At 37.5% G+C, this 27,617-nt stretch overlaps 1 protein-coding gene across 3 annotated transcripts; it reads right to left on the bottom strand.

Annotated features, from left to right (window-relative positions):
* Positions 1-121: 121 nt before the first annotated feature.
* rgl1 (ral guanine nucleotide dissociation stimulator-like 1) lies at positions 122-27,371 on the bottom strand. 3 transcript variants are annotated; one of them, XM_058784743.1, is made up of 18 exons: positions 26,934-27,371; positions 10,684-10,794; positions 9,129-9,337; positions 8,165-8,239; positions 7,662-7,855; positions 7,421-7,545; positions 7,112-7,327; positions 6,616-6,719; positions 5,811-5,895; positions 5,387-5,476; positions 5,142-5,228; positions 4,902-4,934; positions 4,660-4,781; positions 4,482-4,571; positions 3,890-4,070; positions 3,550-3,801; positions 2,342-2,456; positions 122-2,247 (listed from the first exon to the last, which is right to left on the bottom strand). In XM_058784743.1, the coding sequence occupies exons 1-18, from the start codon at positions 27,066-27,068 to the stop codon at positions 2,060-2,062; spliced, it is 2,412 nt and encodes an 803-aa protein (XP_058640726.1). In that variant the 5' UTR covers positions 27,069-27,371; the 3' UTR covers positions 122-2,059. The 3 variants fall into 3 exon arrangements, with proteins under 3 accessions (XP_058640726.1, XP_058640727.1, XP_058640729.1); XM_058784744.1 differs by lacking the exon at positions 26,934-27,371 and adding an exon at positions 14,525-14,814; XM_058784746.1 differs by lacking the exons at positions 9,129-9,337; positions 10,684-10,794; positions 26,934-27,371 and adding an exon at positions 9,079-9,095 and having other exon boundaries at positions 8,165-8,263.
* Between the last annotated feature and the right edge of the window lie 246 nt (positions 27,372-27,617).

The raw sequence follows: 27,617 nt of genomic DNA, 5'->3' as shown, positions 1-27,617 counted from the left end.
CTAATCAATGTTAACTTCAATATTTACTGTTATCCAATTGGTAATAGTTTTGGTTTTAGTTAACAATACCACTGAAAGAGAAAACAGTCAAGAGAAGAATTATAAAACAAAACAATCTGAATGAATGAATCAATACCTGTCATTTTCTTATTATGGTATTTTAGGTGTGATGCAAGCCAAGTCAGTTTCAGTCAACATCCACAGTACTTTCAGAGAGTCTCCATTTAATTCATGAAAAGTAATATTCAAATTACAAAACATCATAATGATAATAATTTATTCACCGACTCTCTGTACAATTCTTTGGTAGTGAAGAAATATTCAAAATAAAGAATGGAGAAAATTTACAAGTGCTGAATAAATTTGAATTAAGACAAATGAATCTAAATACAAACACTGATGCCCCCACTACGGTTAAAACACTACATTTTTACCTTGTTGAAAAACTGTTAGTGTCATCAAAGTCTTACGTGTTCAATGTAACAAACATAAGTTTCTTAATTAGTGCGAGAGAACAAAAGGCAAAAAAAAGGCATGTTTGGCACGTTCTGTAGTACATCTGTTGACAATTTACCAGGAGTCATGGCCAACTAATGATTATTACATACCAGATTAACAAATTTATGGGAATTATGTAGAGAAAGAACAGGATTAAGGCAAAAAATTCCATAAGCCTTAAACTATTTGGTGTTAAAATGCCTCAGTGTAAAACTATTTGTTTTAGTGTAAAACAAGTTTTTGTGATATTCACTGGGTGCACAGAAGTAAAATGCATTGGAAAACATCTTCTAGGGTGACGGGGGTACAATGAGAGTGATTATTGTGCTGGTTGATGGAAATGACTGACTTGCTTTAATGCTCACTTTACAATCACACATTCATATTTCACAGCTTTTTTTTTTTTTTTTTTACATTTTCTCTTTTAGTTAACGAAATCTTTTTAAAACTTCCTAAATCCTTTTTTTTCATAGATATCGTGGATACTTCATCTCTTACAAAAACATACGTATAAAAAAAAAAAAAAAAAAGAAAAGTATATCATTAATATAGCAATGCTTGAAGACAGAAGAGAAGAAAGCTACAAAAAGTGGACCAAGTGCTCTTTTTAGTACACACCTATTGACTCCGCCCACTCTATAGCAAGTGCACTTTCATAATAGAGGAAGGCAGCTCAATCCAGGTTTCCTAATAGAAACCCATCCTATTGGTGCTGTGTGACCACACCTTAAAAGACACAACTCGGATCCAATCGTGAAAGGAAACACCACAGACTTGATAAAACCAAGCAGGAACCAATCAGAATGCATATTTTCTGCATTCGTCACACAGCTCACAATATGAGAAACACAGAAATAGAGATAAAATGCTTAGAATAGGCAGAACAGGCATACATCTTGTTTCATCGGATATCTACCGTTTGTGATATCTAAAGGAAACAGTTGTTCTTTTAGCAATTTTGCACTTAAAGTTGGAAAGTAAATGTAATTCTATGGATTCTTAGTGAGCCAGTCTAAGCACTTTAAGTCTAGGGATACAATCCACATTGTCCACACAGTGCGCAAGTGGACAGGAGAAGGACACGTTGATGACGACATCACAGCTACTGCAGTTCATCTTCAATACTGATGCAAGAGTTCCATCATTACCGTTGATAAAGGCAACATGGTTGTTGTTTAACTTCTCTTCCCACAGCTTCTTTCATTCTCCTCTTTCTCTCTGAGGAAGTCGTGTAGGCCTCTCGCCTGGGAAGAGATGTGCTGTTATGAAAATACTGATGAGGAGCAGGAGACTTTCCTGCACTTGTGCAAAATATCCAGCAATAGGGAGGATGGGATGAGTCTTTTGTGGGCCAGGTGGGGAGGTGGAGGCACATGCTACTATTAACATAAGCCTTTCATTTCAAAAGGCAGCATGGAAGAACATGAGATGTCTAAATTAGTTCTGAAATGTTCTGAAGTCAATAAACTCCCCTTGAAATAGTCTCTAAAGGCTATTTTCTAGTACTCCACCTGCTGTAGTCTTTTTACAAAGCCTGTTCTGGTCCAAAAAAGGTCAGAGGTCACAGTGTGACCTTGCTGAGCCTGAGGGACAGACTGGAGCGTTGCTGTGTGCGCGGTAGTGTGGAGATGCAACGACTGCGCAGCTGAACTGGCCTCCCCTCAGAACCACGCAGACGCAACAGGAAGTCAAAGTTCGCAGAGGTGCTCATGGCATAAAACACGTTGGCGTTGTCGGGGATGACCAATTCTGGAGAAAGAGGGAAAAAAGATTGTGAATGTGATGATGGCATTCCACCATAACAAACCTAAACAGATGATATATTCAAACGGTCATGTTGTACCTCTCTCCTCAGAGATGACCTGCACTAGCTCGTAGTCAGCAGCCTGCTCACCCTCCAGGTTGTGTTTGGCCATGGCTCGAGAGATCACAGCTGGAGTTTTGTCCTGACTGGTCAGCTGCATAGATAAACAATGATGCATTTTACATCAGAAAGTCTTCTCTCTATGAATTTAGTGGGGTTTTTTTTTTCAAAAACCTCTAAATATGAGGATTCCTTTTCATCTTATATTATAAAAACAACATGTATTCACATTTAAAAAGCAATTCATACTGTTTAAGAAGAACAACAAGAAGTGTTAAAAAAGAAACAATTAAAGGTGCACTAAGCAATTTTAAGAGGTGTGTCTTGTAATGATAGCGAGAGGACAGCGCTCAGTTTTAGTGTACAGGGCGAATATTAGCAGATCGACTATAGATAAAGAGAACTGGAAGATAAAAAAAAAAAAAATAGGAAAATTTCAGAAGAACAAAACATTAAAAAGAAGGGTTATGATCAGGCAAGAGGTAGGTGGAGAGAACTTGAGGAGCGGGAAGGACTCCGAGGTTGCGTTGTTTCTTTTTGATAAGTGAGTAACGTTGATTTTGCATTGTTTCACACAACTTATCTGTGTTGGCTTTTGTTTGAATATGCTTGTATGTCATCTTCGCTTGTTTCCGCGATCGTCGCTATGCCAGGGTTGTGTATGTAAGTGTGAGGCGGATATATCAAAATAGGGGCGAGGTCCTGTTGGGGCATGGGTGTGTTTGTTTTGGTGCTTTCAAATATCAACACTGTTTGGGAAAAATTGCTTAGTGCACCTTTAAATAATTGCCTGTTATATTGTCAGTACACTCCAAAATAATTAAAATTCTATCTAGAAATATTTACATTTTTTAAACAATTTAAATTGAACATAATAATAATAGTGGTTAGTTGAATTTTAAAATATTTCTACAACAATTTGAACTTATGTACTTAAGAACTTTGAACTTAAGTTGGCTTTGACAACTAGCTGAAATAAAATGTATAACTTTGTTATTTCAAGTAAAGAAAATATTCATGGTTTTAGATTACTTTAAAACCCTTGTTGGTAATCTATCAGCAAGTAATCGTACTACATACATGACCCGTATATATTAACAATGTATGTTTTAAATATGGATGTATAAGCAAGAATAGATTGTACAAACTCATAAAAGTACATTAATAATATTCAAGTGCACACTAACCATAATACTCTTGTAGAGGTTTCCGTTTCCCTGTTCAAGGCTTACACGGATGATGCACGCATCCTGAGCTTGTGTGTTATAGGCAGGAGGAAATCCAGGTGATGTGGGGGACATGGGCATCCACGAGATGGAGCGGCGGTGCATGCAGGGGGGCCCGGACAGGGTCGGGGAGGCCAGAGATATGGAAGCGCTGGCTGTAGAGGAGGAGGTGTCCATGGAGTGCAATGAGGTGCAGGAGGAAGAATCTGACAGCTACGATAACCAAACAGATGTGTATTTAATACATTGTTTTAATACAATAGTATATCAATAATTTGGTCATGAATTAAGATGTTTGTACCTTCTTCAGATGAGTGTCTATAGAGTGTGTGGGTGTCATGCCTTCACTCTCTGAGGGACTAGAGTCACTGGAAGACACACTGACTGAGTCCATGCTCTCCCCAGAGCTGCCAGTAGGAGGCGATCGAGGACTCTCTCTCACAGGAGAGCTTGTGTTCGTGGTGTCGGTTCCTAAGAAGAGTCTAGTGAGGGTGGAAGGACAAAAACAAACATTAAATAAATTACTAGATTTTGTCATCCTCTTTGAATATGCAATATGATTCAAAAGTTTTGGGTCGGTACTCGGTACGATTGTGCTCTTATGCTCACCAAGGCTTCCTTTCTTTAAATTAAAAATGCAGTAAAAACTGTAAAATTGTGAAATATTTTCATATATTTTTAAATAACTATATTTTAATATTTTATTCCTGTGATGGCAAAATGTAAATTTTTAAATGCATTTATGTACTTAATTTTAATTCAACTTTTATTAGCATAAATGACCTCAAAGTTAACAGACATGGAGTATTGAGTCACAGATCTGTAATTTTGATTTAATGAGTCCTAAGAATTAAATATGATTGATTTAGACATTTTGGTTTTAGGTCACTCACAGGCTTAATCTCTTCACCATACTCTTACGGGGTTTTGGTGATGTTGGGCTGTTGTCTCCCAATCCTTCAACTTCACAAGACAGCGCATAGCTGCAGGAAAATAAGAGAGAAATATTATTTTTGAGACTTCAGATTCAGACGAAAAAAAATAGGCATGCAAAGGGAAAAATGTGTGTACCTCTCCTCCTCTGAGTACTGAGGCTGACTTTTAAACCAGCGCAGAAATGCAGGATCAGAGGTCAGACAGTAACTATTACACGCAGACTGCAGGAGCTTAATTTGAGCGATCACTTCAAACTCCTGCAAAGAGAGATTTGATTTAACATTCCCACAGATCTGAATGTCTATAGCAATGAATAAGAGATTCAACAGATGTTTTGACTACAATAAAGACCAAATAATAAGGAATGTTGTACTTACTCTGCGCCGCTTTTCGAAATTAATCAGTCCTCCCTGTGAAGCACAGAAACAGACTTTAGCCCAAATTCTCCTCATCATTTTACTCATGAAAAGTTTTGATTAAAGTTCTTGTGAATCCAAAAGAAGGTCAAATAAACATTGGTAATGAAAACCTCAATGGTCTGGGAACGTTAGGTCAGTAATAACATCAGAGATAATTCTTTATGAGGAAATGTGTGGTTGGATGTGCAGCTGACTCACCTCCACTTGGTCAGGCAGTGCTGTATCAAGCATGGTCAAATCTGTGAGAAATGTTCCCAGGTATGGAATTGTCCCCTGCATGGCACCCTGGAGACAAAAAGTTAGATATATTTTTGTTAGCTTTAAGGTAACATTACACGTTTTAAACACAATATTTAACTCTTGTTCTCATGTCCTGTTATCAGTAAATACTGACATAGTTTTTTTGTGTTGCTGTTGTTTTATTTAGTTTTTTACTAACTCACCATCTCTTTCTGTAACTGAAGTCTCTTGTGGGATCTTTTCTGGTGATCTTTGGCACAGCTGTCCAGACTGGCAAATTTTGAGGTGCCCTCCTGTGAAGATCAGAGAGTTATCATTAGTTTTTCTCAGGCACAGGAGGAATTGGCAGAATTGTCTCCATTTTCTGTACTTTTTTGTGTTAAATAGAGTTGAAACTACTACACTCTTATTGTTCCCAAAAGCATTATCAAATTAGCCTAAAATGTAATAAACACATTTTCAAAATACAAACACAACAGGCAAAAGATTTAATTTATTTATTCATTTAATTTATTATATATTTTTTTATTTTACTTGGGCCTACTTATTATTGAAAGCTAACTGAAATGCCTCTGTGCAAAGAAAACACAACAGAACTGAAAAAGAGAGACGTGTGCATGAGCTCACCCTCATTAGTAGTTCCCTGCTTGTAAGGTAATTGTTCTGGTCAGAGAAAATATCGGAAAGCTCTTCAAACATCTGCATGCTATCTCTAAAATTGCAGAGTGAAAAAAAAAAAACTATCTCAGAGCATGTCATTCTTGTTTTCATATCAAAAAAATCATTACAGAATACACAACCATTCAAAAGTTTGACTTTTATGTTTGTCAAAGGTAACATTTATTTGATAAAAACACAGTAACGACAGATTATCACAATGTTGGAATAACTCTTTCCTATTTTAATATTTTCAAATGTATTTTATTCCTGTGATGACAAAGCTGAATTTTTTTTGCAGCTATTACTCCAGTATTCAGCGTCACATGATCCTTCAGAAATCATTCTAATATGCTTATTTGGTACTTAATAACATTTCTTATTATTATCACTTGGAAATGATTGTGCAGCTTAATGAACTGTGGAAACTGTGATGTAGCGTCTGTTTTAGAATGCTTTGATAGAACAGAAAACTTGAGGAACTGCATTTATTTAAATATAAAATATAAATAAATATAAATATTTTGTAACATTTTAAATGTTTTACTGTCATTTTTGATCAATGGGATGCATCCTTGCTGAATAAAAGTGTACATTTCAAATAAAAAACAACAACTTTTGAATGGCATTCATTTAGAGACTTCACTAGGAATCATAACATAACAGGTAAACATCACCAATGTTATTGAAAGGATTTGAATAATTTCACCAGTCTATATACTTTTTTTTTTAAATCAAGAAGTGACTGACAAGCTTGTTTATTGACAGAACTTACTTGGAAACAGAGGCCCACACTCTTTTCAGTCTGTAGATGGGGTTGGACTGCAGCGCTGATACTATGGCTCTCAGAGATGAGAAGTTCTTTCGAATGCGACACTCCTGAGGACATGTTAATCCATGTTTATACATTTTCATTTACAAATGGTCCTAATGAGACTTTATCAGAAATCCTTTGGGAGGTTGAAAGTTATTATTATATCTGCTTTGGTTTATCTAGATCTCATCTAAAACAGTTATGTCTTACAAAGAAATAGATTAGGTGTCAGTCTTTACCCAAATGCACAAAATACGATTAATGTCTTTTGAAAACAAATATATTCCAGATCAACATCAAACTTGATCTAAAGTATTGCCAAAAAAAAAAAATCAGACAACACTAAAGCGCTGCAGATTGATTTAGCTCTAATGAGCCTGAAGTGGACAGGTTTAAATGTGAGCAAAACATAAGTCATACTGTGACTGTGCAAATGTATGTGTGTTGGGTTATGCACCTGTGCAATGTCGATCCAGCGCTGGATGATGCGAGCACGCAAATGCGGGCGTATCTGCCGCTGACGGAGGATGGTGCTGACCACGCACGCTGTTACTGCATTAAACTGGGTGATGGTGGCACGGATGGTGGGCGCGCTCTGTTTGCCGTCCTTTTTATCGCGCTGAGACCAGATAGCACCCAAACAGTGATGAGGAACCACCTTCTTAAACAACAGCTGTGGAAAGAAGGAAATATTTCATTGCTTGAGCCAAAGAATGTACAAAATAATAACAATCATGTACTGATTTAATCTAGGTTTCTCTCTCACCGCATCCATATAAGTCAGCTGCTCTGCTACAAGGTCAACGTCGAAGGAGAAGAAGTCCTCCTGCAAATCGATTTCCACTTCCTCATCTTCCCCAATGCAGAAAGGGTTGATGTACTGAAAGCCTCCTGCAAAAAACGGACAGAAGGAGTATTTGTAAGCACAGGAAGATAGAACAAACATGAATAGACAAGAAGTTAGATAGGATGGATAAAATTATTAACAGTAACCGGATATGACTTACCTTCAGACTCATTTTCTAGGCTGGTCTGGACACGCAATTGTTCTAGCAGACTCTGAGCCCGGCGCATTGGCTCTGAGCCTGGCATGGCCTTCTGCAGGAAACCCAGCACACGGTGCAAGCTCGGATATGATGGAGGTTCCTGGAAGTCCTCTGGACACTGATCCAACCAGGCTCTTAGAATAGAGGCCAAAGCACTGAAAAAAATAATAATAACACACGGATATTTGTATAAACCAGAGAAAACCAGATGGTGCAAACTAGTGAGGGAATCTCTCATAGTACAATTCAGCTGCAATGCTGTGATTCATGCAGCAACCAAGCACCATCATTCATCAGATCCCTTTTATTTCGAATTGCTTCTAAACTCACACACACGCACACAATATCACAGTGTTTGACCTCTATTTTTAAGCTTCCATAGAAATGAAACAACAAACACGAGAGCTGCTCGGAAGTCACTGCAGATACAGCGGCACAGATAACCACGATGATGAGGAACTCACGTTCTCACAGCAACTCTGCTCTCTCCAGTCCGACACTGGTTACGCTCCCCCTCACAATCCTCAAAACTGCCATACCTGAGAACGAAGAGAGAAACCAACCTGTGAGCATTCTGACAAATGGTAAAGGCTTAAAACAAGTTATAAAGTGGTCATATTATTTTTAATTACTATTTTTATTACTTAATCTCTCCTATGTAGTCCACTTGTAATTAGTAAAGATTTTTAAATATCCAAAACACATACTCTATTTTTTTATTTTACAGCATTAAACAGCAAAATAATAATTAAAAACAAACAATATAAAACATCAGAATTTTAAGTAATAAAATAATACTTGTGGTGCATTTAAACTGGGAAGTATATTGTACAGATCCAGGGTTCCCATATTTTCAGAAAAATAAATTATGATTTTTCCATGAAAAATATAATATATCAGTTATGAAAATAAAACAATGTATTAAAACTGCAAGGTGTAATGCACAGATCCAGGTTTCCCACATTTTCAGATAAATAAATTACCATGATTTTTCATGGTTTTTTTCCCCAGTGTTTTAAAAAGCAGTTTCTAAAGATTGCTTTTACAAAAAGCAATATCTAGTGAAAGAAATATTTGAGAAGTGAAAAAATTATATTGACGACTGACGCATTTTTCCAGGTCTGGAAATCTGATTTTTTAAATTCCCTGGTACTGTGTGATCCCTGTAGATCTAATATTTTGACACGCATCCAAGTTTTTGTTTAATCTGTTTACATTAACGGAACCTTACCAACTGTGTTAACATTAACACCTCGAATACCAGATGGGCATTTGTACTTGCTTAGCTGCGTGACCACAAAATGCGACCTCTCTTCACTAAGAATACATGCAAACATGTATATTCAGAACAGCTCATCAGAATGCACACAGGTTTCACCTGACATTCATGAAGTGTGGAAACAAAAACATGCACACAAGAGTACAGACCTGTCCAGCAGCAACTCCAGTACACTCTGTGTAGTAGCAAAGGCCCTGTACGTGGAGAGGAAGATGCTAGTGTAGGTCAGGTCATTATCATCGAACGCTGTGAGGAGTGTTTCTACCAAGCGCTCCAGTGTCCCTGCCCGGATACTCCTGATCTTACATGTCTCCAACTGGCTGACTGTGTGACCTGGGGGCAAGCGGTCACCCTCCGCCTGAGAGAACAAAGGAGAAGGAGAGGAAAATACTTTGAGGTCAATTCTAAAGCTTACACTCAAGTAGTGTGCAGAGAAACAGAGAGAAAAGCAGAAATAAACAGGGGAAGAAAAAGAACTAGACCTTGGTAGTGCAAGCACGCTACAACAGGAAACTCTACAATCTGCTTTTAATCAGAGCAACCCTCCTCCTCCCTCTCTGAGACACGCTGGAAAGTCGGCAGACTTCTTAAAAATGCTTCATTAGTTGAAAAAAATATGGTTCTCACAAAAATAAGTGATTTAAAACTAGGCCACAAAAAGGTGAATGTCACTGAAACAGCAAGAATACTAAATCTTCTAGATGAAAAAATAAAATGATTTAGTTGCAGTTCCTAAAACTAGGTCAAACATTAAGCACCATGACCTCTCTAAAACAGGGCTCTAACCGGTGTCGAAAAGTAAGACATGTGCTTTCTTTTAATTGCAATGTCAAACAAATATCTGTTTAAATTTTTGTAGCATGATTACTGTAAAGCGAACTTGCTTTTGAAATCATGAATGCCACATTTATGAAATGATTCTACATTAAATTAAATTGTTTTCACTCGACACCCATTTAGTGTAGAGACAGCTGTGTTACAACAAACTAAAGCCCTATGGAAATCAAATCAGCTCATAAGTGCTTTGTTTTTTTGATGTTGATTCAGAAGGGTGTTGACAATATGGAAAAAGTTATTCAAGGTTAAAGCAACAGATTATACCATATTCACCACTGTAATTCGGAATAGAGCCATAACAGCATGCCTTCATAAAATAACAATGTTGTATAAACTAAATAAACTCATGCAGCAAATTTTTGGTTGAAAATGTGCAACAGAGAACAGAGTTTAAAGTTTTCCTGTCACTAAAACACAGAAGTAGTGATAACAAAAAAGGAAAGGAAAAAAACAAGGTAATTTGAAGTGTTTTTGTCCATACAATAAAAGCCAATGGGGTTCAAAACAACACGATTGAGACATTTAAAAAAAAAAAAAAAAATCATCTTTTGTGTATAAGAAAGTAAATCATACAAGTTTGGAATTACATTAATGTGAATAAATGGTGACAGAACTTTCATTTTTGGCTTTTACTTTTACCAAACCAACAACTCTATATAAAGTTTTATGTGTTTTCTTGTGACCATTCATGAAGACTAATGACCAAAACACTATAGGAATCCCACAACTACATACATCCGTAAACCATAAAAAGCTTTACAAGGTCACCCTTAATATGGCCTACTGTCTGGCCGGCCCAGCATGGGCAGCCGAAGTGTTTCTTTAAATAAGAGTGGAAGTGCATTCAGATCAAAGGCCTCCTCTCACCCCCAGCCATCTTGCGCCTTTGTTAGCCGCCTGCTGGATTTGGACCCTCTTCAGCGTCACGTTGTATATGGCTCCTTCCTCGACCTCCTCTCCCCAGTCCTGCACAGAGCTCTGCAGAAGGAGAAAACAATCAATGTTACTCCATTTGGAATGTCATGGCGTAAAACTGGGGAACAACTTGTCTCAGCTCGGCATAAACAGGAACTCTGGCTTTAAAATTTAGTATCAAAAGACTGACAGGGGGTGAGTGGAGGAGAGAAAATGATAACTCATTTGGAGGAAGGAGACAGAAAGAGGGGGAGAGAAATGAGATCAGAGCTGGCATGGAGTTTTAAAAATCAGCCTAAGAGCTTTTACAGATTCTTAACAGTGAAGGATTTCTCAATCCAGCCTTGGAGTTCTTAGTCTGTAAACATATACATACACACACATAGGCTTTCTCAGTCAGACACACACAAATGCAAACAGTATAATGGGATGACCAACATTAAGTTTATGGGTGAGTGGAGCCTTTCAGACTGTGCACAGCTTAACTTTCATATTAAACTGTCAGACAGAGAATATTGATAAATTCTGCCTAATGTGGTAATACGAAATCCTGCACAGTCTCTCATATCCAAAATATCTTTGTCTATAACCTCCATTAAAGGCACCATGAGATGGAAGTAGCGGAAGATCTTTTCTTCAGTATTGTGACGTATATGAGTGAAATGGTTTATTAAAAAGAAAAAAAAGGAGGTCGGGGAGTTGGATGACAGCAGATCTAAATGCGAACTTGCATTCAATTGAAAAGGTTTTAATAAAAAAATTATGAGCTTTAAAGGAGACTTATGCAAAAATCACTTTTATAAGATGTTTGAACACAGTCGTGTGGCCGGTTTTTTTATAATCCCAATCAATTATAAACAGTCTCTCCAAATGAGCAGTTCCAGATTTCTCCCTATGTACACGTCACCATAGGGAAAAAGTCCCGCCCATTTGTGACGCTCTTTGCCCTATTAGCACAGACAAAGCCCTGAGTGAGAAGCAGCAGTGCGACATTACTGTTTTCTTGATGTAAAGTTAGCTGCTGGAGATATACAAAATGTTGTGTTTTGGGATGCACCAATGAACATATGAGTCTCCATAGACTCCCTCCATCTGAGCTGCTGAGGACACTGGTTAAATTTCATTTTCTAAGGAAATATCCCTGAAAAAAATTGGTAAGTATCACGCGTTTGTTTTCCAAATTGCCTTTCTGAAAGAGCTATTTGGCACTCTGTAAGGCTAATGTTGCTAAAGCTATGGCTGTCTTCACTGGTGCTGCCTTCACGTGCTGCCAGAATGATAGGAATGTGGTAGTTAAAAATTGCATATGAAAGCAATGTGAAGTCGACCAATTGAATTTGTCGAGCTCATAATCACATGGGACTTATAAAGTTTGTGATAGCAGCTAAGGCACAAGGAGACCAGCTGTTGTTATTTTTAATCGCACCATGCTCCTCCTCTGTGTAATTCATAAACGATCATTTATTATGCACAGTACAATCATGACTAACTTTTAAACAGTATGTTTTCTGTAAAGATAACAGGCTTGTACTAATAGCTGAATGTTTATTTGTATGCCGACACTTGAGCTCTTGAAGCTCCGCCCTCTTCTGAAAGCTCATTTGCATTTAAAGGGACACACACAAAAGGTGCATTTTGGCTCATACCCTAAATGTGGGTTTAACAGGTTTAACAAGCTATAAAAAATTATCTGTGGGGTATTTTGAGCTAAAATTACACACACACACTCTGGGGACATCAGAGACTTATTTTACATCTAAAAAGGGCCATAATAGGACCCCGTTAAAGACAAGTCTCCTTCTTAGAGTGCAAATAAACAAGAAAATGACAAATCTTAATATAAAAAAAAAAAAAATGAAAGAAAAAAAACTTCCAGTGGAACACAACAAAAAAATACTTATATTTAAGACTTATATGAAGACTAGTTTTAGTCTGAAAAAGTATTGTTAACCTTTTTATGCTATCTCATTAGACATTAAGATGGTTATTTATTTATGTATTTTTGCAGTGCATCAAGAGACTGTGGGAAGACTTTAAAAGAATACAGATGTTTAGATGTTTAATAAACTGTTGCCTTCGTGCACACTAAAAAATGCACCAAAAGGCATTTGTGAAATATTGCTGTTTCACTAACAATGTCACCAGACTTTTTCTGGAAGTCTGGAAAAAGTCAGGCTGCACTGTGGCATCATGGACCTGTCCTTGGATTAATATGTGAATTTATCCAAAGCCATGCTAAATAGGTCCAACAAGTGTATCCAGCTCTCTTGGGTAACAAAAATATATTTATGAACCTCAGAAAACTTTAAAAAACAAAAAAACAAAAAACAAAATGAATATTCAGTTTTATTGGTGTGTGTGTATGTATTTCTACAATGTGTAATAGTTAAAAAAAAAAAAAACAATACTTTCAAAGTCATTAACCCTGACATTACACACATCTCCCTACTGAGCTTTTTCAATATTGCAGCACATCCAGACTACGTCTGCAGTTTTATGCGCCTGAAAGAGTAACTGTCCGGAATGAAGTGGATCAGTCTGTCTGTATTTCCCGGGCCGTTTCCTGTACAGTGCGTTCAGAGAAATACTCAGCTGGATGAGTCATGCAGTCCGCACTCAAAAACAATGGTAGGAGGTCTGCTCACCCACTGCCCGGACCCTGCCGAGTCCACAATCTATGCACTCTACTGCCCCTTTGTACTGGAAGAAATGTTTTCCAAAGCGGCTTTAAAAGCCTGCTCAGTGGCACAGGCAGATATTAGAGAGGGTGGGGTTACACGATGAAACAAAATAGTTTTTTTCTAAAATAAAAAAAGAAGTGGAGTACTAGTACAGTGGCCACATGCCATCAGATTAGATGGGAGCTATTTGAGGTTAGGTTTATTAGCTTGAATTATATTAGCTTTAATTTATTTAGTTTAATTCTATTGTATTATAAATTGTCATTTTTATTGCTTTTTATTTTCATTTTTGCTGATGCTAATTATTAATAATAATAATAATAATAATAATAAAGAGCAATGCCAATTCCATGGGTTCTGCTCCTAGAGATTGCAAAAATATAAAGCATCTATATATGTAAATATAATAAATATCTGATTAAAAAAAATAAAAACATGCAAATAAGTACTTACTAAGTATATTGCTTTGTCAAGTCAAATTGACTATGAGACTTTATATGGTCAGATAACTTAAACGCTACATTTTTTTAACAATAATGAAAGTCGGGAAAAAGCATTACAACGAATGGACTTCAAAAGCTGTGGGACAGTTGAGGACTCTGTTTAGGTCCCTAAAATCCTATAAACAAACAATGAAAGGATGCTGACCATGTTATCATCCCAAACAGAGACGTTTTCTACCCCCTACAGCCTGCACACAAAAACAACACAACCCCAAAGTCCATGAGAAACAATCCCTCACCGATAACAACAATAACAAGTGGGTTTAAGCCCATCTGTCCGCTTTGTTTTCGTCTGCAGCCCGGAGGCTGTTCATCATAAAAGTATAAGTATTTCTAGTGTGAGAAACTAACGGGAACCGCCGCCTACGTGGAGACTTTCAGATCCAAATCAGCATGTGGATAATAAACAGACGAGTGCGATGTATCACTGCAGTAAAATGTAATTTAACAACATTATTTATATTCCCCACGACCCCCTCCCTTCCCAAACTCTTCTTTATCCTCCACTCCAAGCTCTCTTTTCCCCCTCCCGCTCCTGTCTTTCTCTCTAGAAGCTCAAAGCCGCAAAATCAACAGTGTGCAGGGGGCAAACGAACCGCAACTTCTTACCATTTTAGCTTTCCAAGCGAATTTCATGGTGAGGGCCTCTCTCATCGTCCGGTAGCGGCATTAGAACACAGCCCAAGTCCAGCGAGAAAGGGTAAAATGTTTTTAAGTATAGTACACAGAACTATCCTGTGTGAATTGTCCTCCTCCTCCAGCGCAGCGCAGCGCGCACACACAGACACACATACACAGTCGGTCACAGATCTCTGGAGTCTCAAGCTGCTCCCCTCGCTCTCTTCCTCCCTCCGGCTCTGCAGTCCACCCCCGCTTAGTGAATGATACAACTCCGCCCACTGCACTGTTTCCCTCCCTCCCGCTTTAGTAGTTCGCTTTCTATTCCTTTTTATTTTGGAATGCTGCGTACATTTAAAAAAATCATAGATCAGCACTGAACATTAACACCGAAGAAAGTTTTAAAACGCACGAGAACGGTCAGTGCACGCAAAAATGAAAAGTCTATCATCACCCTCATATGACTCCAGAATTGTATCTATTTGGGAAAAGTAGGCCTAGTTGTTGTTTAGCAGAATGTTCAAGCTGTTTTCTTTTTTCATACAGTGTAAGAAGATGGTGATAATAGCTCTCAAAATATAGTAGGCCTAGTATAAGATAAAATAAACAATTAGGCTAATTTAAACATTGATTATCATGGCTGTAGTTAATCATGCCATTAATTTATTTCTGAATGCACACATTGATCTTATTGTGTTCCATGAATGTTTCTTTTTCTTCCTTCCTTCCTTTCTTTTTTCACCTCATACTTTTTTAATTAAAGTATCGTAACTTGATCTTCTGGTGAAGCTACTTTTCTCTGGTGACATATATGGGACTTCTCCAATCATTTTGAATTATCCTTTATTTTTATTTTTTTATTTTTTTATTTTACCAGGAATTACTCCATTGAGATATAAATCTCTCAGGGAGTCCTGGCCAAAATCCAAAAATAATTTAGTCTTAAACTCTGCCATTTTCTTACAATCTATGCAAGCTCGCATTCAGATCTGCCTCCATACAATCAACAATCAATGGACTCAACCAAGTGCCCAATCTACATTTTTTTCATATTTCAGTAATCCGTTTCACTTGGAACTACGTCACAGTAAAGAACAAACGACCTGTTGCTACTTCCATTACATCGCAACTTTAAATGGCTCAAGATGGAACGATTCTGATATGACTGGATGACTGAACTCAAAGAGACAATATGAGGAAGTTGATTGTCTGGATGAAGGGATTTTCCATTATGTCCTTAGTGTGCAGGACGTCTAGCTTTTCATTTGTTTGAACCCAGTGGAGACAAGGTTGAAATTAGCAGGTGTCATGTGGACATTCATTCTCGCACACACAGGGTCTCACACATCCAGCTACACGTACGCTTCGGGACAATTAAGATGCCATAGAGAATCAGTGTGATCGTTCATGCAGCACAAAAGAAAGAAAGCATTTCAATTCTTACCCTTAACTTCCATCTTAACAAGGCCAGCAATGAGATCATAAACCTCAAGGGCTAGTTTTATGAAGACAGATTCAAAGAGTACTCCCTCAAACTAAACATATTTTACAGGCAATATTTCTCAGTAACAAACATTTAATATATTTAAATTAGTATATATATAGATTTTATTCTCTAATTTAGGCATTCAGCATATTTGAACTTAAAGAACAGCACATGAGAATGTGCTATTGGCAATACTTTACACTATATTTAACATTAGTTAATTCATCAACTAAAATTAACTAGCAATGAGCAATACATTTGCTACAGTATTTATTCATTTTTGTTAATTATTGTTAATAAATACAACTAAAATAAATGCAACTTTTGATTTTAATAATGTATTAGTAAATGCCGAAATTATAATTTAAAAAATAATAACTAACAATTGCTTTAGAAGTATTTTTCATTGTTAGTTTATGTCCTTCTCTATTTAATTAATGTTAACAAATGGAACCTTATTGTGCTTTTGAATGGGGGTTCCCCTGGAGGACTTTCCCAATCCAATTAGTGTGCTATATATTCCTCTACAGTGTTGGGAGTAACGCATTACAAGTAACGCAAGTTACGTAATCAGATTTTTTTTTTTCAAGTAACTAGTAAAGTAACGCATTACATTTTCATTTACAAGAAAATATCTGAGTTACTTTTTCAAAAAAGTCAGTTACTTTGGTTTCCCATTTATTGACTGACAAGTCTCCTGTTCCCATATTGGGAGAAATCAGAAGTACAGAGGCGTTGTGTGTGAACATGATGTTACTGTAGTTCTAGACTAAATGTGAATGTGCATTAATTCATCCTACTCGCAAAAAAACTGATTTAGTATTCATCAAAATGAATTCAAATGACGCAAGCCTGCAGTAATTAAATATGTTAAATAACACAAATGTATCTAATCCCATTTTATTAACCAATGTCTTTGCTGCTGACCTTTGATGATCCAGTTCAACCATGAGCAAAAATGACTTTAGATAAACTAACAATTGTGCTTCATTGTTTGTTTTTTTTATTGCTGAAGAGTGTTGAACCTTCTTCTCCTGCGTTCTACTGTACAGACGTGAATTTACTTTTCCTTTAGCCTGAGGTTTATTCATTACACTTTTTGGTGTGAAAGGGCTTTTACAGTTGCTATAAATAGAACTTCTTATATTAAAAACAAACAATCAAGCCCTGCTCATATTTAAAAAGTAATGCAAAAGTAATGCAAAAGTAACGTAACGCAGTACTTTCCATAAAAAGTAACTAGTAACGTAATTAGTTACTTTTTTAAGGAGTAACGCAATATTGTAATGCATTACTTTTAAAAGTAACTTTCCCCAACACTGCTCCTCTAGAGTAGACTAACCTAGTGCAACTAGTAAAACATGAACAGAAATTTACTAGATTAATCCATTTTATAAAATTTTGCATATTTTATATCAATGTTAATGGACTAAATTAATAAAAAATTAGACCAAATGTATCTCTTACAAAAAGCTGTTCTGGGGAACATCAGAACTTTTTTCTATGTGGGAAGGTACTTAAAATGTCGATAATAATATAGTTGCTTCTGAAGGCACTTTTCAAAATAAAACCAAAACATTGTTGAGTCTAGTTCAAGAACAAATTATTTTCAATCTAGAATTTCATGGAATTTAGTCAAGCGCTATGGTTAATCCCTGTGGTTAATATCCTAGACTGTGGTTAATATTCTAGAAACCAGGACCAAGATTGTATTAGTAAAAGTGCATGCAAGTAACCACAGGAGAATCCTGACAACCTATCACATGACTCCCTCAAACCAAACTACATCACCCTCAACGTCATGCCTATAGTCACAACAAATTCAATAAGTGTGTTTGATATACAGAGGAGTGGTCTGGTCAGAGAAGGCTGGTCAGCGAGGGCAGTGGGGCTCCAGAGGGGAAACCCTCATTCTCTGGGATCCGCTCCAGTTCCCAGGCCGGTCTGACTGGGTGTCCTCTACTCGGCTGCTCCTTGGGGGCTCTGGGAAGCGTGGAGAAGCAATGGGAAAGGTCATAACCTCTCAGTCCCCCTCAAGGGACAGCTGTTTGCTTTCAAAAGGGAGTGATGTCATTGCAGTGCACGACAACAAGGTCTGACAAATGGCAGACGCTTGGGCTGGACCCGGCTGACGTGCACACACACACACACACACACACCTCTGATATCATACACTGCTATAGCCCTAGGGAATAGATAGAGATAGTGTGTATCTATATGCACAACCACCGCAGCAGTAGTGATGACTATCTCTAAAGGAAACACACTGTATCATTTGATTACATTCAAGGTGTGAGAGCTAAATCTATATTGACTGACCACTAATTTGTGAAAATGCAACCTGTTTAAGCAATAGTTTGCCAAACTTTTGTCTTCATTTAAGAACATTGTCTCTTAAAAAATAATTATTCCGCTTCATTTAGTTCCAAACTCATTTGATTTTTTTCACATGCCCTAAAACATGCATTTCACATGCACCATTTGTTTAAAAAATCTTCAAAATGTAATTTCTATTGGGTATTTCTGCCACAGAATGCTATCAAACACAGTAAATCATTTGATACTGTGTTGGGAATTTTCATTCTTCTGTGATACAAAGTTCGGGGGCAGTAAGTTTTTATTTTTTGTACTTTTTTTTTTACTTTTTTAAAAGTTTTTTTTTTTTAATTAATACTTTTTTAGCAAGGAAGGATGCATTAGATTGATCAAAAGTGACAGTAAAGACTTTTACATGGTTACAAAAGATTTCTATTTAAAATAAATTCAGTTTATTTGAATTTTCTATTCATCAAAATCTAATTCTTGTTAGAAGGCAAAATAAATAAACTAGTGTGTCAGAAGAGTGTTTTAAGTGAATTTAAGTGCATCAAGGCATCTCACATGTTTGGTATTTTTTGTCTTTTTTTATGTAATGCTTAACAGCTTCTGCACACCATTCACTTTCACTGTATGAAAAAGAGCAGCGTGAACATCCAGTCTAACATCTCCTTTTGTGCTCAGAGGAAAAACAGAAAATCATACAGGTTAATAAATGATGACAGAATTTTTGGGTGAACTATGCCTATAGACATATACAGAGCAAAATATTTAATTTGTTGAGGGATTTTCTGGTGTTTATTTTCAGGTGGGGAGCCATGGGGGGTGAGCTTAGGAAACAGGCTTATAGAGGGAATCTTAGGGAGCGTGTTTAGACCCCTATGGGAGGCTGAGGATATCTGTTCTGTCGACACCAATAGAGACACGCTGAATCTAAACCTCCCAAGAGTACAATCGCAGACTCCAGTCAGTCTCTCCTCCTGCGGTGGACTCACACACACAAATACACGTAAACACACACGAGTAAACACACAAACGCACAGGGCCTGTGAAGCTATGGAGCACATCGACATGAGTAACGAGACTGCTGTTATTGCACCACTGTGGGGGGAAAAACACACATTCCAGGAAATCTCCCACTTCCTGCCTGCAGCCTCCCAACTCTGTGCCTGTCGTCATTGTACCTGACCAACGAGCCAGCTATCATGTCTACACTGCCAAAGGCACTCGCAAAAACCTGAGGGATAAAGAAAATGAGAGTCTAGTCCATTCTGTGTATGTATGGGAAGATTTACGGTCAGATTTTGGACTGCTGTGTTGCACCAGCGTCACTAGAAGAGATATAAGCTGAGCTGACGCAGACAGAGAGAGCTGGAGCTAGAGGGCGCTGGGAAGGAACCTTCAGTGGCAGCGTATCTCTCTGTGTTATGACGTGCCAGGCAACACAAGTCCTTCCTGCAGGTTGTTATTTGCAGAAGCACCGTCTGCTACAAAGCTCAACATTATCTTTAATCTCTGAGTCACAGAGTCATTCTCAAGAATCTATGATGCCTTGTTGCCATGACACTGTGAGATTTTCTGTTTGTTTTCCTTTTAAATCAACTTCACAAGAAATCAGCACAATGTAACAAGTGAAAAATTTGGGTCAAACGTTTGGTTTCGGCAAAGTCAGTTTTTGATGTTTTATGCATTTATTTGATCAAAAATCAGCATAATATTTTCAAATATTATTAGAACTTAAAATATCTGTTTTCTATTTTAATATATTTTGAAATATCATTTATTCCTGTGATGACAAAGCAAATTTTCAATAGCCATTACTCATTACTACATTGATAACTTTTCTTTGAAATCTTTTGTAACATTATAAATGTATTTACTATTTTTTTTATCAATTTTGATCAATTTTTAATGTGTCCTTGTTGAAAAAAAAGTATTAATTTCTTTAAAAATGTTTTTACTGCCTTCAAACTTTTTAAAAGGTAGTGTTCAACTATACAACACTCCCTGGCATACTACACTTTCTGCAGTATGTACACTTTTCGAAGTATGCTAATTTCCTCATATGTATCAAATACCTAAATGGCCTATAAACATGCAGTATACAAAAAAAGCACACTGCATGAAATACTGTATCCTAATGCAATGAGCTACACCTGGCCTTCCATTTTCACTGTGAGGAATTAAAAATCCATAATTTTTCTTGCCAAATGTGGAAATGTTTTAACTCATAACATGTTTTTAAAAAGGCTAAATAAAATAACTATTTGTTTTCATAGATAAACAAATTAACATTCATAACTGAATGTTGTGAAATACGTGTTCAGTGTATAAAATGCAGTGTGCTAGTATTCCATTCTGAACAAACCATTTTTTTGTAGTTTCTCTATTTTCATTCATTTCCCTTTTCTGAGTGAGCGGTTTTCTTTCCCGCTTATAAATCAGTATCACAGAAACATTACTGTAATCAACCAAGAGAGATGAATGAAGAACTGAAAGTCCTTGAGTGGCTCCTGGGGTTTTCAGATGAAAGAAAATTAAAACTAAACAAAAAAGAGAGCACCATAGTCCCCACTGAGCACCATCAGAAGAAGCACAGGCTAGATATGCCACAGTGGAAACTCTGTCATTGTGAAATGTGTGGTCAAAACATCTGTTAGCATCAAATGGCTGTAACTGTGAAAGACTCTCACAGAAACTCATTTCCCAGAATCTCGAGAGAAGGAATGAAGGAAAGAAGGAGAAAAAGTGTGAGTGTTTATGTACCTCAGTACCTGTTTACATGCCCAGTAGAGGGCAGTGTGACATGATTCTGCAACGAGTTTGCAAGGTCAGCACGGAACAGAAAGAACAATCATTTTATGGCTAAGAGTTTTATTGTTAAGAGTTATGATCTGCTCCAAATGGTCATTTGAGTGTTTAGCACTGAATCCAAGAAACGTGTCACATTCTCTTTTGTCATATGCAACCTTCTCCTTACCAGCAGTGTTTATATCGACCTTAAATTTACCACAATGTTTTTCTAGATTTATGTGAAACATCTGGGTCATCTGGTTATTAATTAGTAGCCATTCACCGATACAAATACAATACAACATATTGTGCATACTGAACCATACTCAACTGGAAAGACCTCTAAAATGAAAAAGCAAAATCTGTTTTTCCAGAGGTCTGTCCTGTGTTTAGAGTATCATAATAACAGAACCTGACAGGAACTGTGGCAGACTGATTATACAGTCAGCATTAAGATTATTATAATCATTCAAGTATGGGTTTAATATGCTCAGTGATGGGTCAAAAACAGAGAAAATCCTGGACGGCATCCTTTGATTACTAATATGGTGGCCAGTTGTTTGTGGCAAGTCAGTAGGTGTCATTAATCTTCCCCTCTGACCTAGAGCTAATAAGCTTTAATTAGCTAGTGAGGTTTGTCTGGTTTGGACCCCCACGTTAGCAAAACCATCTGCCACCATAATCATAAACAGATGGATGGATGGGTGGATGGATGGATGGATGGATCACACTCTGTCTGACTGTGATTCTGCCGATTCAGTCTGCTAGGAGTGTTTGCTGATCAGATAAGTAACTTCAGACAAATTAAATAACTTCAACACTGCGCCTGATCCTGTCTGCTTGAGTTTCAACCCCTCCATCCCTTCTTTTTTCCTCTTCTACCGCTCTGACAGAGGGGGCAGTAAGCCAGGCCACATGACAGGGATCAGGCCAGCCACGGGGGGAGAAAGAGGGAATGAATGGATGGGCTGTAGGTGGGAGGAGGGAGCTGTTGTTTTTCGCTGTGTGAGGCTAAAGAGGACTCTGTCTGTGTGTGTGTGTGTGTGTGTGTGTGTGTGTGTGTTTGTGTAACTGCTGCAGTGACCTGAGTGGCTCCACACCTGTCATCTACCACAGCTAAGATGATTCACAGACCTCCCAGAACGAGAGTTTGCCGGCACACACACTCAAACACAATCTCTTTACAATAACTCTAACACATACACACATATACACACACATACACACCATTCCTCGAACACTTGTTTTCTCCATTATGCCAGATACACACATTCACATTCACTGGTCTACCTTGTATAACCCCTCGCTCTATGCATGAGGGGTATAAATTTTCTGCAGTTGAGTGATTTGCCATCTTTGGACTTCAGCCTGAGGGTGACAGCAGTCATATTAGCAGCTTTAATAACTTGTTCCATTATCATACACTCATTGAACCAAACTCCACCCTGGAAGTTCAATAGTGCAGTCATGCAGGCTGACATGTCTACTGAGAATGCTATCCATTTATAATGCTACTAGAGCATGCAATATTAGGAAAAGCTCTATTCCAACATTTATTTATGCAACTGTTCAAAAGTTTGTGGTCAGTACGTTTTTTTTTTTTCTTTTTTTTTTATATAGGCCTACATACAGTATAACAAAGAATTTTTAAAAATGTAATAATTATCTATTCATCAAATAAATATTCTTTTGAACTTTGTATTAATCAAAGAATCCTGAAAAATGTATCATGGTTTCGACAAAATATTAATCAGTTTTCAACCTTGATAATACAAATGTGTCTTGAACATCACATCAACATATTAGAATGATTTCTGAAGGATCATGTGAGACTGAAGACTTGAGTAATGGTTGATGAATTATGGTTTGCCATTACAGGAATAAATTACATCTTGAAACATATTTAAAGATATAAAAATATATTAAAATAACAGAAAAAAAAACTACATTTTAAAATATATTAAAATATAAAAATACATATAAAAAAAACGTTTTTTAAAATTGTAATATATTTAGTGTAGATGTAATATATATTTAATGTAGATATATTTGCTGAAAATATATATTTGAAAGATATTTTAGATTTTGCAATGTAGAATAAATAACAGAAAACCAAATGTTTTGGGAAGCTTAAAATGCAGCACCAGTAAACCATCTTTGTCATTATGCCTTGATTTATGCATTTTTGGTCACTTTGTTGGCAGAGACAGCAGGGAAGGGACATGAAATTATCAAGATGAGAGAGATTGCAAAATAAGCCAGATTCAAACCTACGTCTCCTAAGCACCACATCTGTCTGCATGTGCACCAACTACTAGGCCACAACTCTGATCGCTCATTCTCTTTTTATCCACTTTTACAGTGTTTCATTCATGACTACAGCACTTCTAGAAGCTCTAGTAGGCCTCGTGCTTTCTTGTTACCAGTTGCAAAACTGTCACTGAATTACTGAATCAGATTCTCCATCACAACGCGTGACTCACTGAACGCAAGCAAGGAAACACCGGCTAGCAACCAACCATCAGTGTTACTTTTAACAAACATCCACAACAGTAGATTCCAAAAAGAGAAGTGATGCAGAAACAGAGAATGCTTAGTTTGCGATTCCTATATTCAGCATAATTCCAGACACGCGCGTGCGGTCTGCGCAAAGCTTCCTCAATGTGCGATGGCACTGACCCATATTGACTTCTTCATGAGTGAATGTCAGCAACAGGACTATGCCATATAGGCTGAATATATGAGTGCAATGACCCCAGTCCTTGATCACTTGACTACAAAGGTTGTGCCGAAGCTTTGCTGCGTCAAGCAGAAAATCAGCAGCTATATCAGCATTTATGGCTGGTAGAATGTGCAAGGAGGTATCCAGAGCGGCCTGACCCATCTTAATTGAACTTTGGCCACCATTTTCATCATTAAAGCCACAAAAACAAAGCAATTAACGACCATGAAGGCCCTATCAAACTTTAACAACCAGTTTTTGTAACTGTAGCTAAGCAGTGGTTAAGGATATGTGAGTACAGCGAAGCTGTAAGAGGCCTTAAGTGATATAAATGTGAAAGTTGAAGCATTATGCAACCCTCTCTTGTCTCTGAATGAGCAGAATTAAGGGGTTTCCAGTTTGAAGCAGTTGTGGAAGGGAAAAATAATCCTGTGAAGTCTTTCCGAGATAACTCTGAGAATGTCATGGCTGAGGTGAAGGGTGGCCAGGGGTCCCACATGACATAATCGAGAAATGAGAGTTTCAGATCTGTGGGACGTTTGTGGGAGACAAAGTCATTTTGTGTTGGTCTATGTATGTGTGCATATCTGTGAGTTTGGTATTTAATTGAATGTGTTTGAACGGATGTGAGTGTATGTGTATGTATGTATGTGTGTGTGTGTGTGTGTGTGTGTGTGTGTGTGTGCACTATGTTGAATATGTGTGTGGACTGGACTCCATGGGTGAGCGTAGCGCTCTATGGCCTCACTGTCAGAGGAACAATACTCGGAAACTCTCCAGTGTGAGAGGAAGAGACTTGAGTCAGGATGTTGGATAAGGATGGATCTCTCTCTTTCTCTCTCTCACTATGAGTTATTCTCCCAGAGCATTACATACTACCCTCAAAAATTTGGGCCACCTATGTTTCAAATATAAATAGTGCCAAAGTATACATTTAATTAAAAATGTATACCAAACTTTTATACTGGTATATATTTTTTACTGTTAGTATCTGAAGAAAAACATAAAACTAAGATTGCCAATAGAGTAAAATAATTTTGATAAATCTCATAATAAAATTAATATATTTATATTTTTAAATATATAGTATAAAGTCACAAAGGAGCTCCCTATTATCAGAAGAACATTAATATAATTATGTATATTTTAACTTATTTTGTATTTATAGTTATTATATTTTACTTATAATTATTTTTATACATTTTTTTTCAACTTTTCCATTAAATTTTCGACTGACCCTCAAGCACATTGTGCAATTGTTCTGACAAATCTGCTATGTAAGTTCACGCATATAGCCTACATTGAAGACACAACATGAGCTATCAAACACACACATATTCCCACTCCCTCGCCATCCATCACTTATAACTCCACCTTACTGCCTAAATCTGTGCGCCCCCTCCCAAGTATGTTATGATGCTAAATCTCTGTTTCCCTGAATTGAAGCACACTGTTCTGGTCAGTGCTGGTAAGACAGACGGAGTCACCAGCGGTCAGCTCCAGTGTATGACTATTGAAAAAGTGCTGACAGAGAGAGCTTTTCCTGCTCTGAAACCCCCACACACCATTACCACATACACACAAACACACACACTATCCTCTTAACAAATTCTGCTGGTCAATGAATATGTGGCCAGCAGATCTAGGGGCTTTCTTGAGAAAAAAACATTTAGGCCTATTGTTTTTTTTACCTTTTCACCTCTGATTCAGCTTTCCCCGAATGGACTGGCTCACATACAAAAGTGCTAATGTAGGACATTTTAGTTGAAGTAATGTGAACAACATTGCACTGGGTAATAGGCTACAAATAGGTTTACCTTAGTCCCATTATGAACAACAAGGAGGTCAACACACATCCACACACACACACACACACACACAAACTTACATTCATTAAAGGGATACTCCACCCCAAAATGAAAATTTTGTCATTAATCATTTACCCCCATGTAGTTCCTCCCACTGACATCTATCGGTATGAATAAGTTTAAAAAGTTTTAATACAGACTACTTGTCTGAGGAAACTTTATTGACTACAGTTTACATTAAAAACATAGAAATAAAATTACCAGAACAATGTTCCGTTCCGAGGCACACTATTATGCCCAGTTCACACTGCACGATTTTAGCCCCTGTCGCCGATTCATCGTGCAATGTGAACACAGCAGCGACTGAATGCTACCCCAGATAGTCACGCAGTGTGAAAACAACAGCGATCCGACGAGTTTGAAAATCGTGCAGTGTGAACTCGGCATTAGGCCTACTGAATCTATACAGCGCCGATCATACAGCTACCAGTGTTGTCCGACTCTCGAATGAATGACTCTAATGAGCCGGTTCAAGTGAACCAAATCCATACAGCGCGACAAGTGGCAATCCATTTCCAGTGAACAATTCTTATGAGTCGGTTCTTTTTAGTGAACCAAATCCTTACAGCGCGACCGCTGCAGTCCGATTCCCGACCGAACAACCCTTTTAAATCAGTTCTTTTTTTTGTGAATCAAAAACATAAAACTCCACCAGCCAGCGTAGTGTGATTCTGGAGCAAATGACTCTTTTAAATCAGTTATTTTTTAGTGAATCAAACTGATGTAAATGGTGTAGCCTACTGTAGGCTAAACGGCTTGTGTTAAACCAGCCTGCTGGTTACTGACTGATTGTCCATATGACAAGTTTTACACGTTGTGTAATTACTCAGAAGTGTTTAAAAAATAGTTTTGGTGCATTTATTGGCTAATTTTTTTGTATTTACTTTTAAGTCTAATTGAAATTTCTGCTATTGCTTGAGAAAGCAAGGTATAACTATTGCAGTGTGAAATGCAACTTTCAGACTGCTGCTTGAGTACAATTCATTCTTTCTGCATGTTTACATTTTATATAGATTAAAAACCAACACAATATAAATTTAATCCAAATCAGTTTACAGGTCATTTACCGTAACTTTGAATTCATCTTACATCACTGAAAGACCCAAAGCAACAAAGCATATAAAAGCATAATAAAGTCCATTCACATGCTGAAGGCAAACCACCAAACAATTAAATACATCACAGCAGTCTTGCTGACAAATGTAAGTGACCTACCCAGCAACGAGGGCTGCTCTCTGGTGACCGTGGTTGGTACCTCTGCAGGGCCACCCCTCCCTCCCCATCTAGGTCCAGACAGTGTGGGATGGGCGGCCAGGGGAGCAGCGATGCCAGCGGATAGTGCGAGATCATGATGCCCGTGCAGGTTGCCCACACATGCTCAGGGCTAGAAACCCGGTGCTCCTGTGATAGCAGGCCTGTGTGCTTACTTATCTGTCTCAGAAGAGCATTCTCACTTGCGGTTTTCCAGAGCGTGCCCTTTTGTCCGTTCGTGTGAAGTGGAAACAATCTGACAAACCTGTGTTTAGAAGTCCACAATTGTTGTTCCCCAGCACATACAAACAGTCTCTCTCTTTCTCTCTCTCACTCTCTCGACCTCAGTCTAATTCGTGAAGAGGCTGGCAGCTTCTTGCTGTGGCCACATGATGAGTGATTAAAGTCTATTGTTTTTTTCTCTCTCTCACTGAAGTGAAGGAGGGGTGAGTGATAAGCCCTGCCCCTGCACTAATACCAACAGTGTGCAGAAGGAGGGAGCGAAAGACAGGAAAAGAGAGAAAAGGGGGGTTAAATGGGGTCCTAAGTTGAAGAAGGGAAACTGAAAGGAGGTTTAAACAAAAGAGTGTTATTTTAGCACAATTCTACTTCTAAGTAAATATTTTTGTGCATTTTCTTTTGAACTAT

The sequence above is a fragment of the Onychostoma macrolepis genome, chromosome 08 (genome assembly GCF_012432095.1).
Source record: "Onychostoma macrolepis isolate SWU-2019 chromosome 08, ASM1243209v1, whole genome shotgun sequence".
NCBI lineage: Eukaryota > Metazoa > Chordata > Actinopteri > Cypriniformes > Cyprinidae > Onychostoma > Onychostoma macrolepis.
Note: the sequence above shows the minus strand (reverse complement) of the source record. Positions and strands in the feature narration are given on the sequence as shown.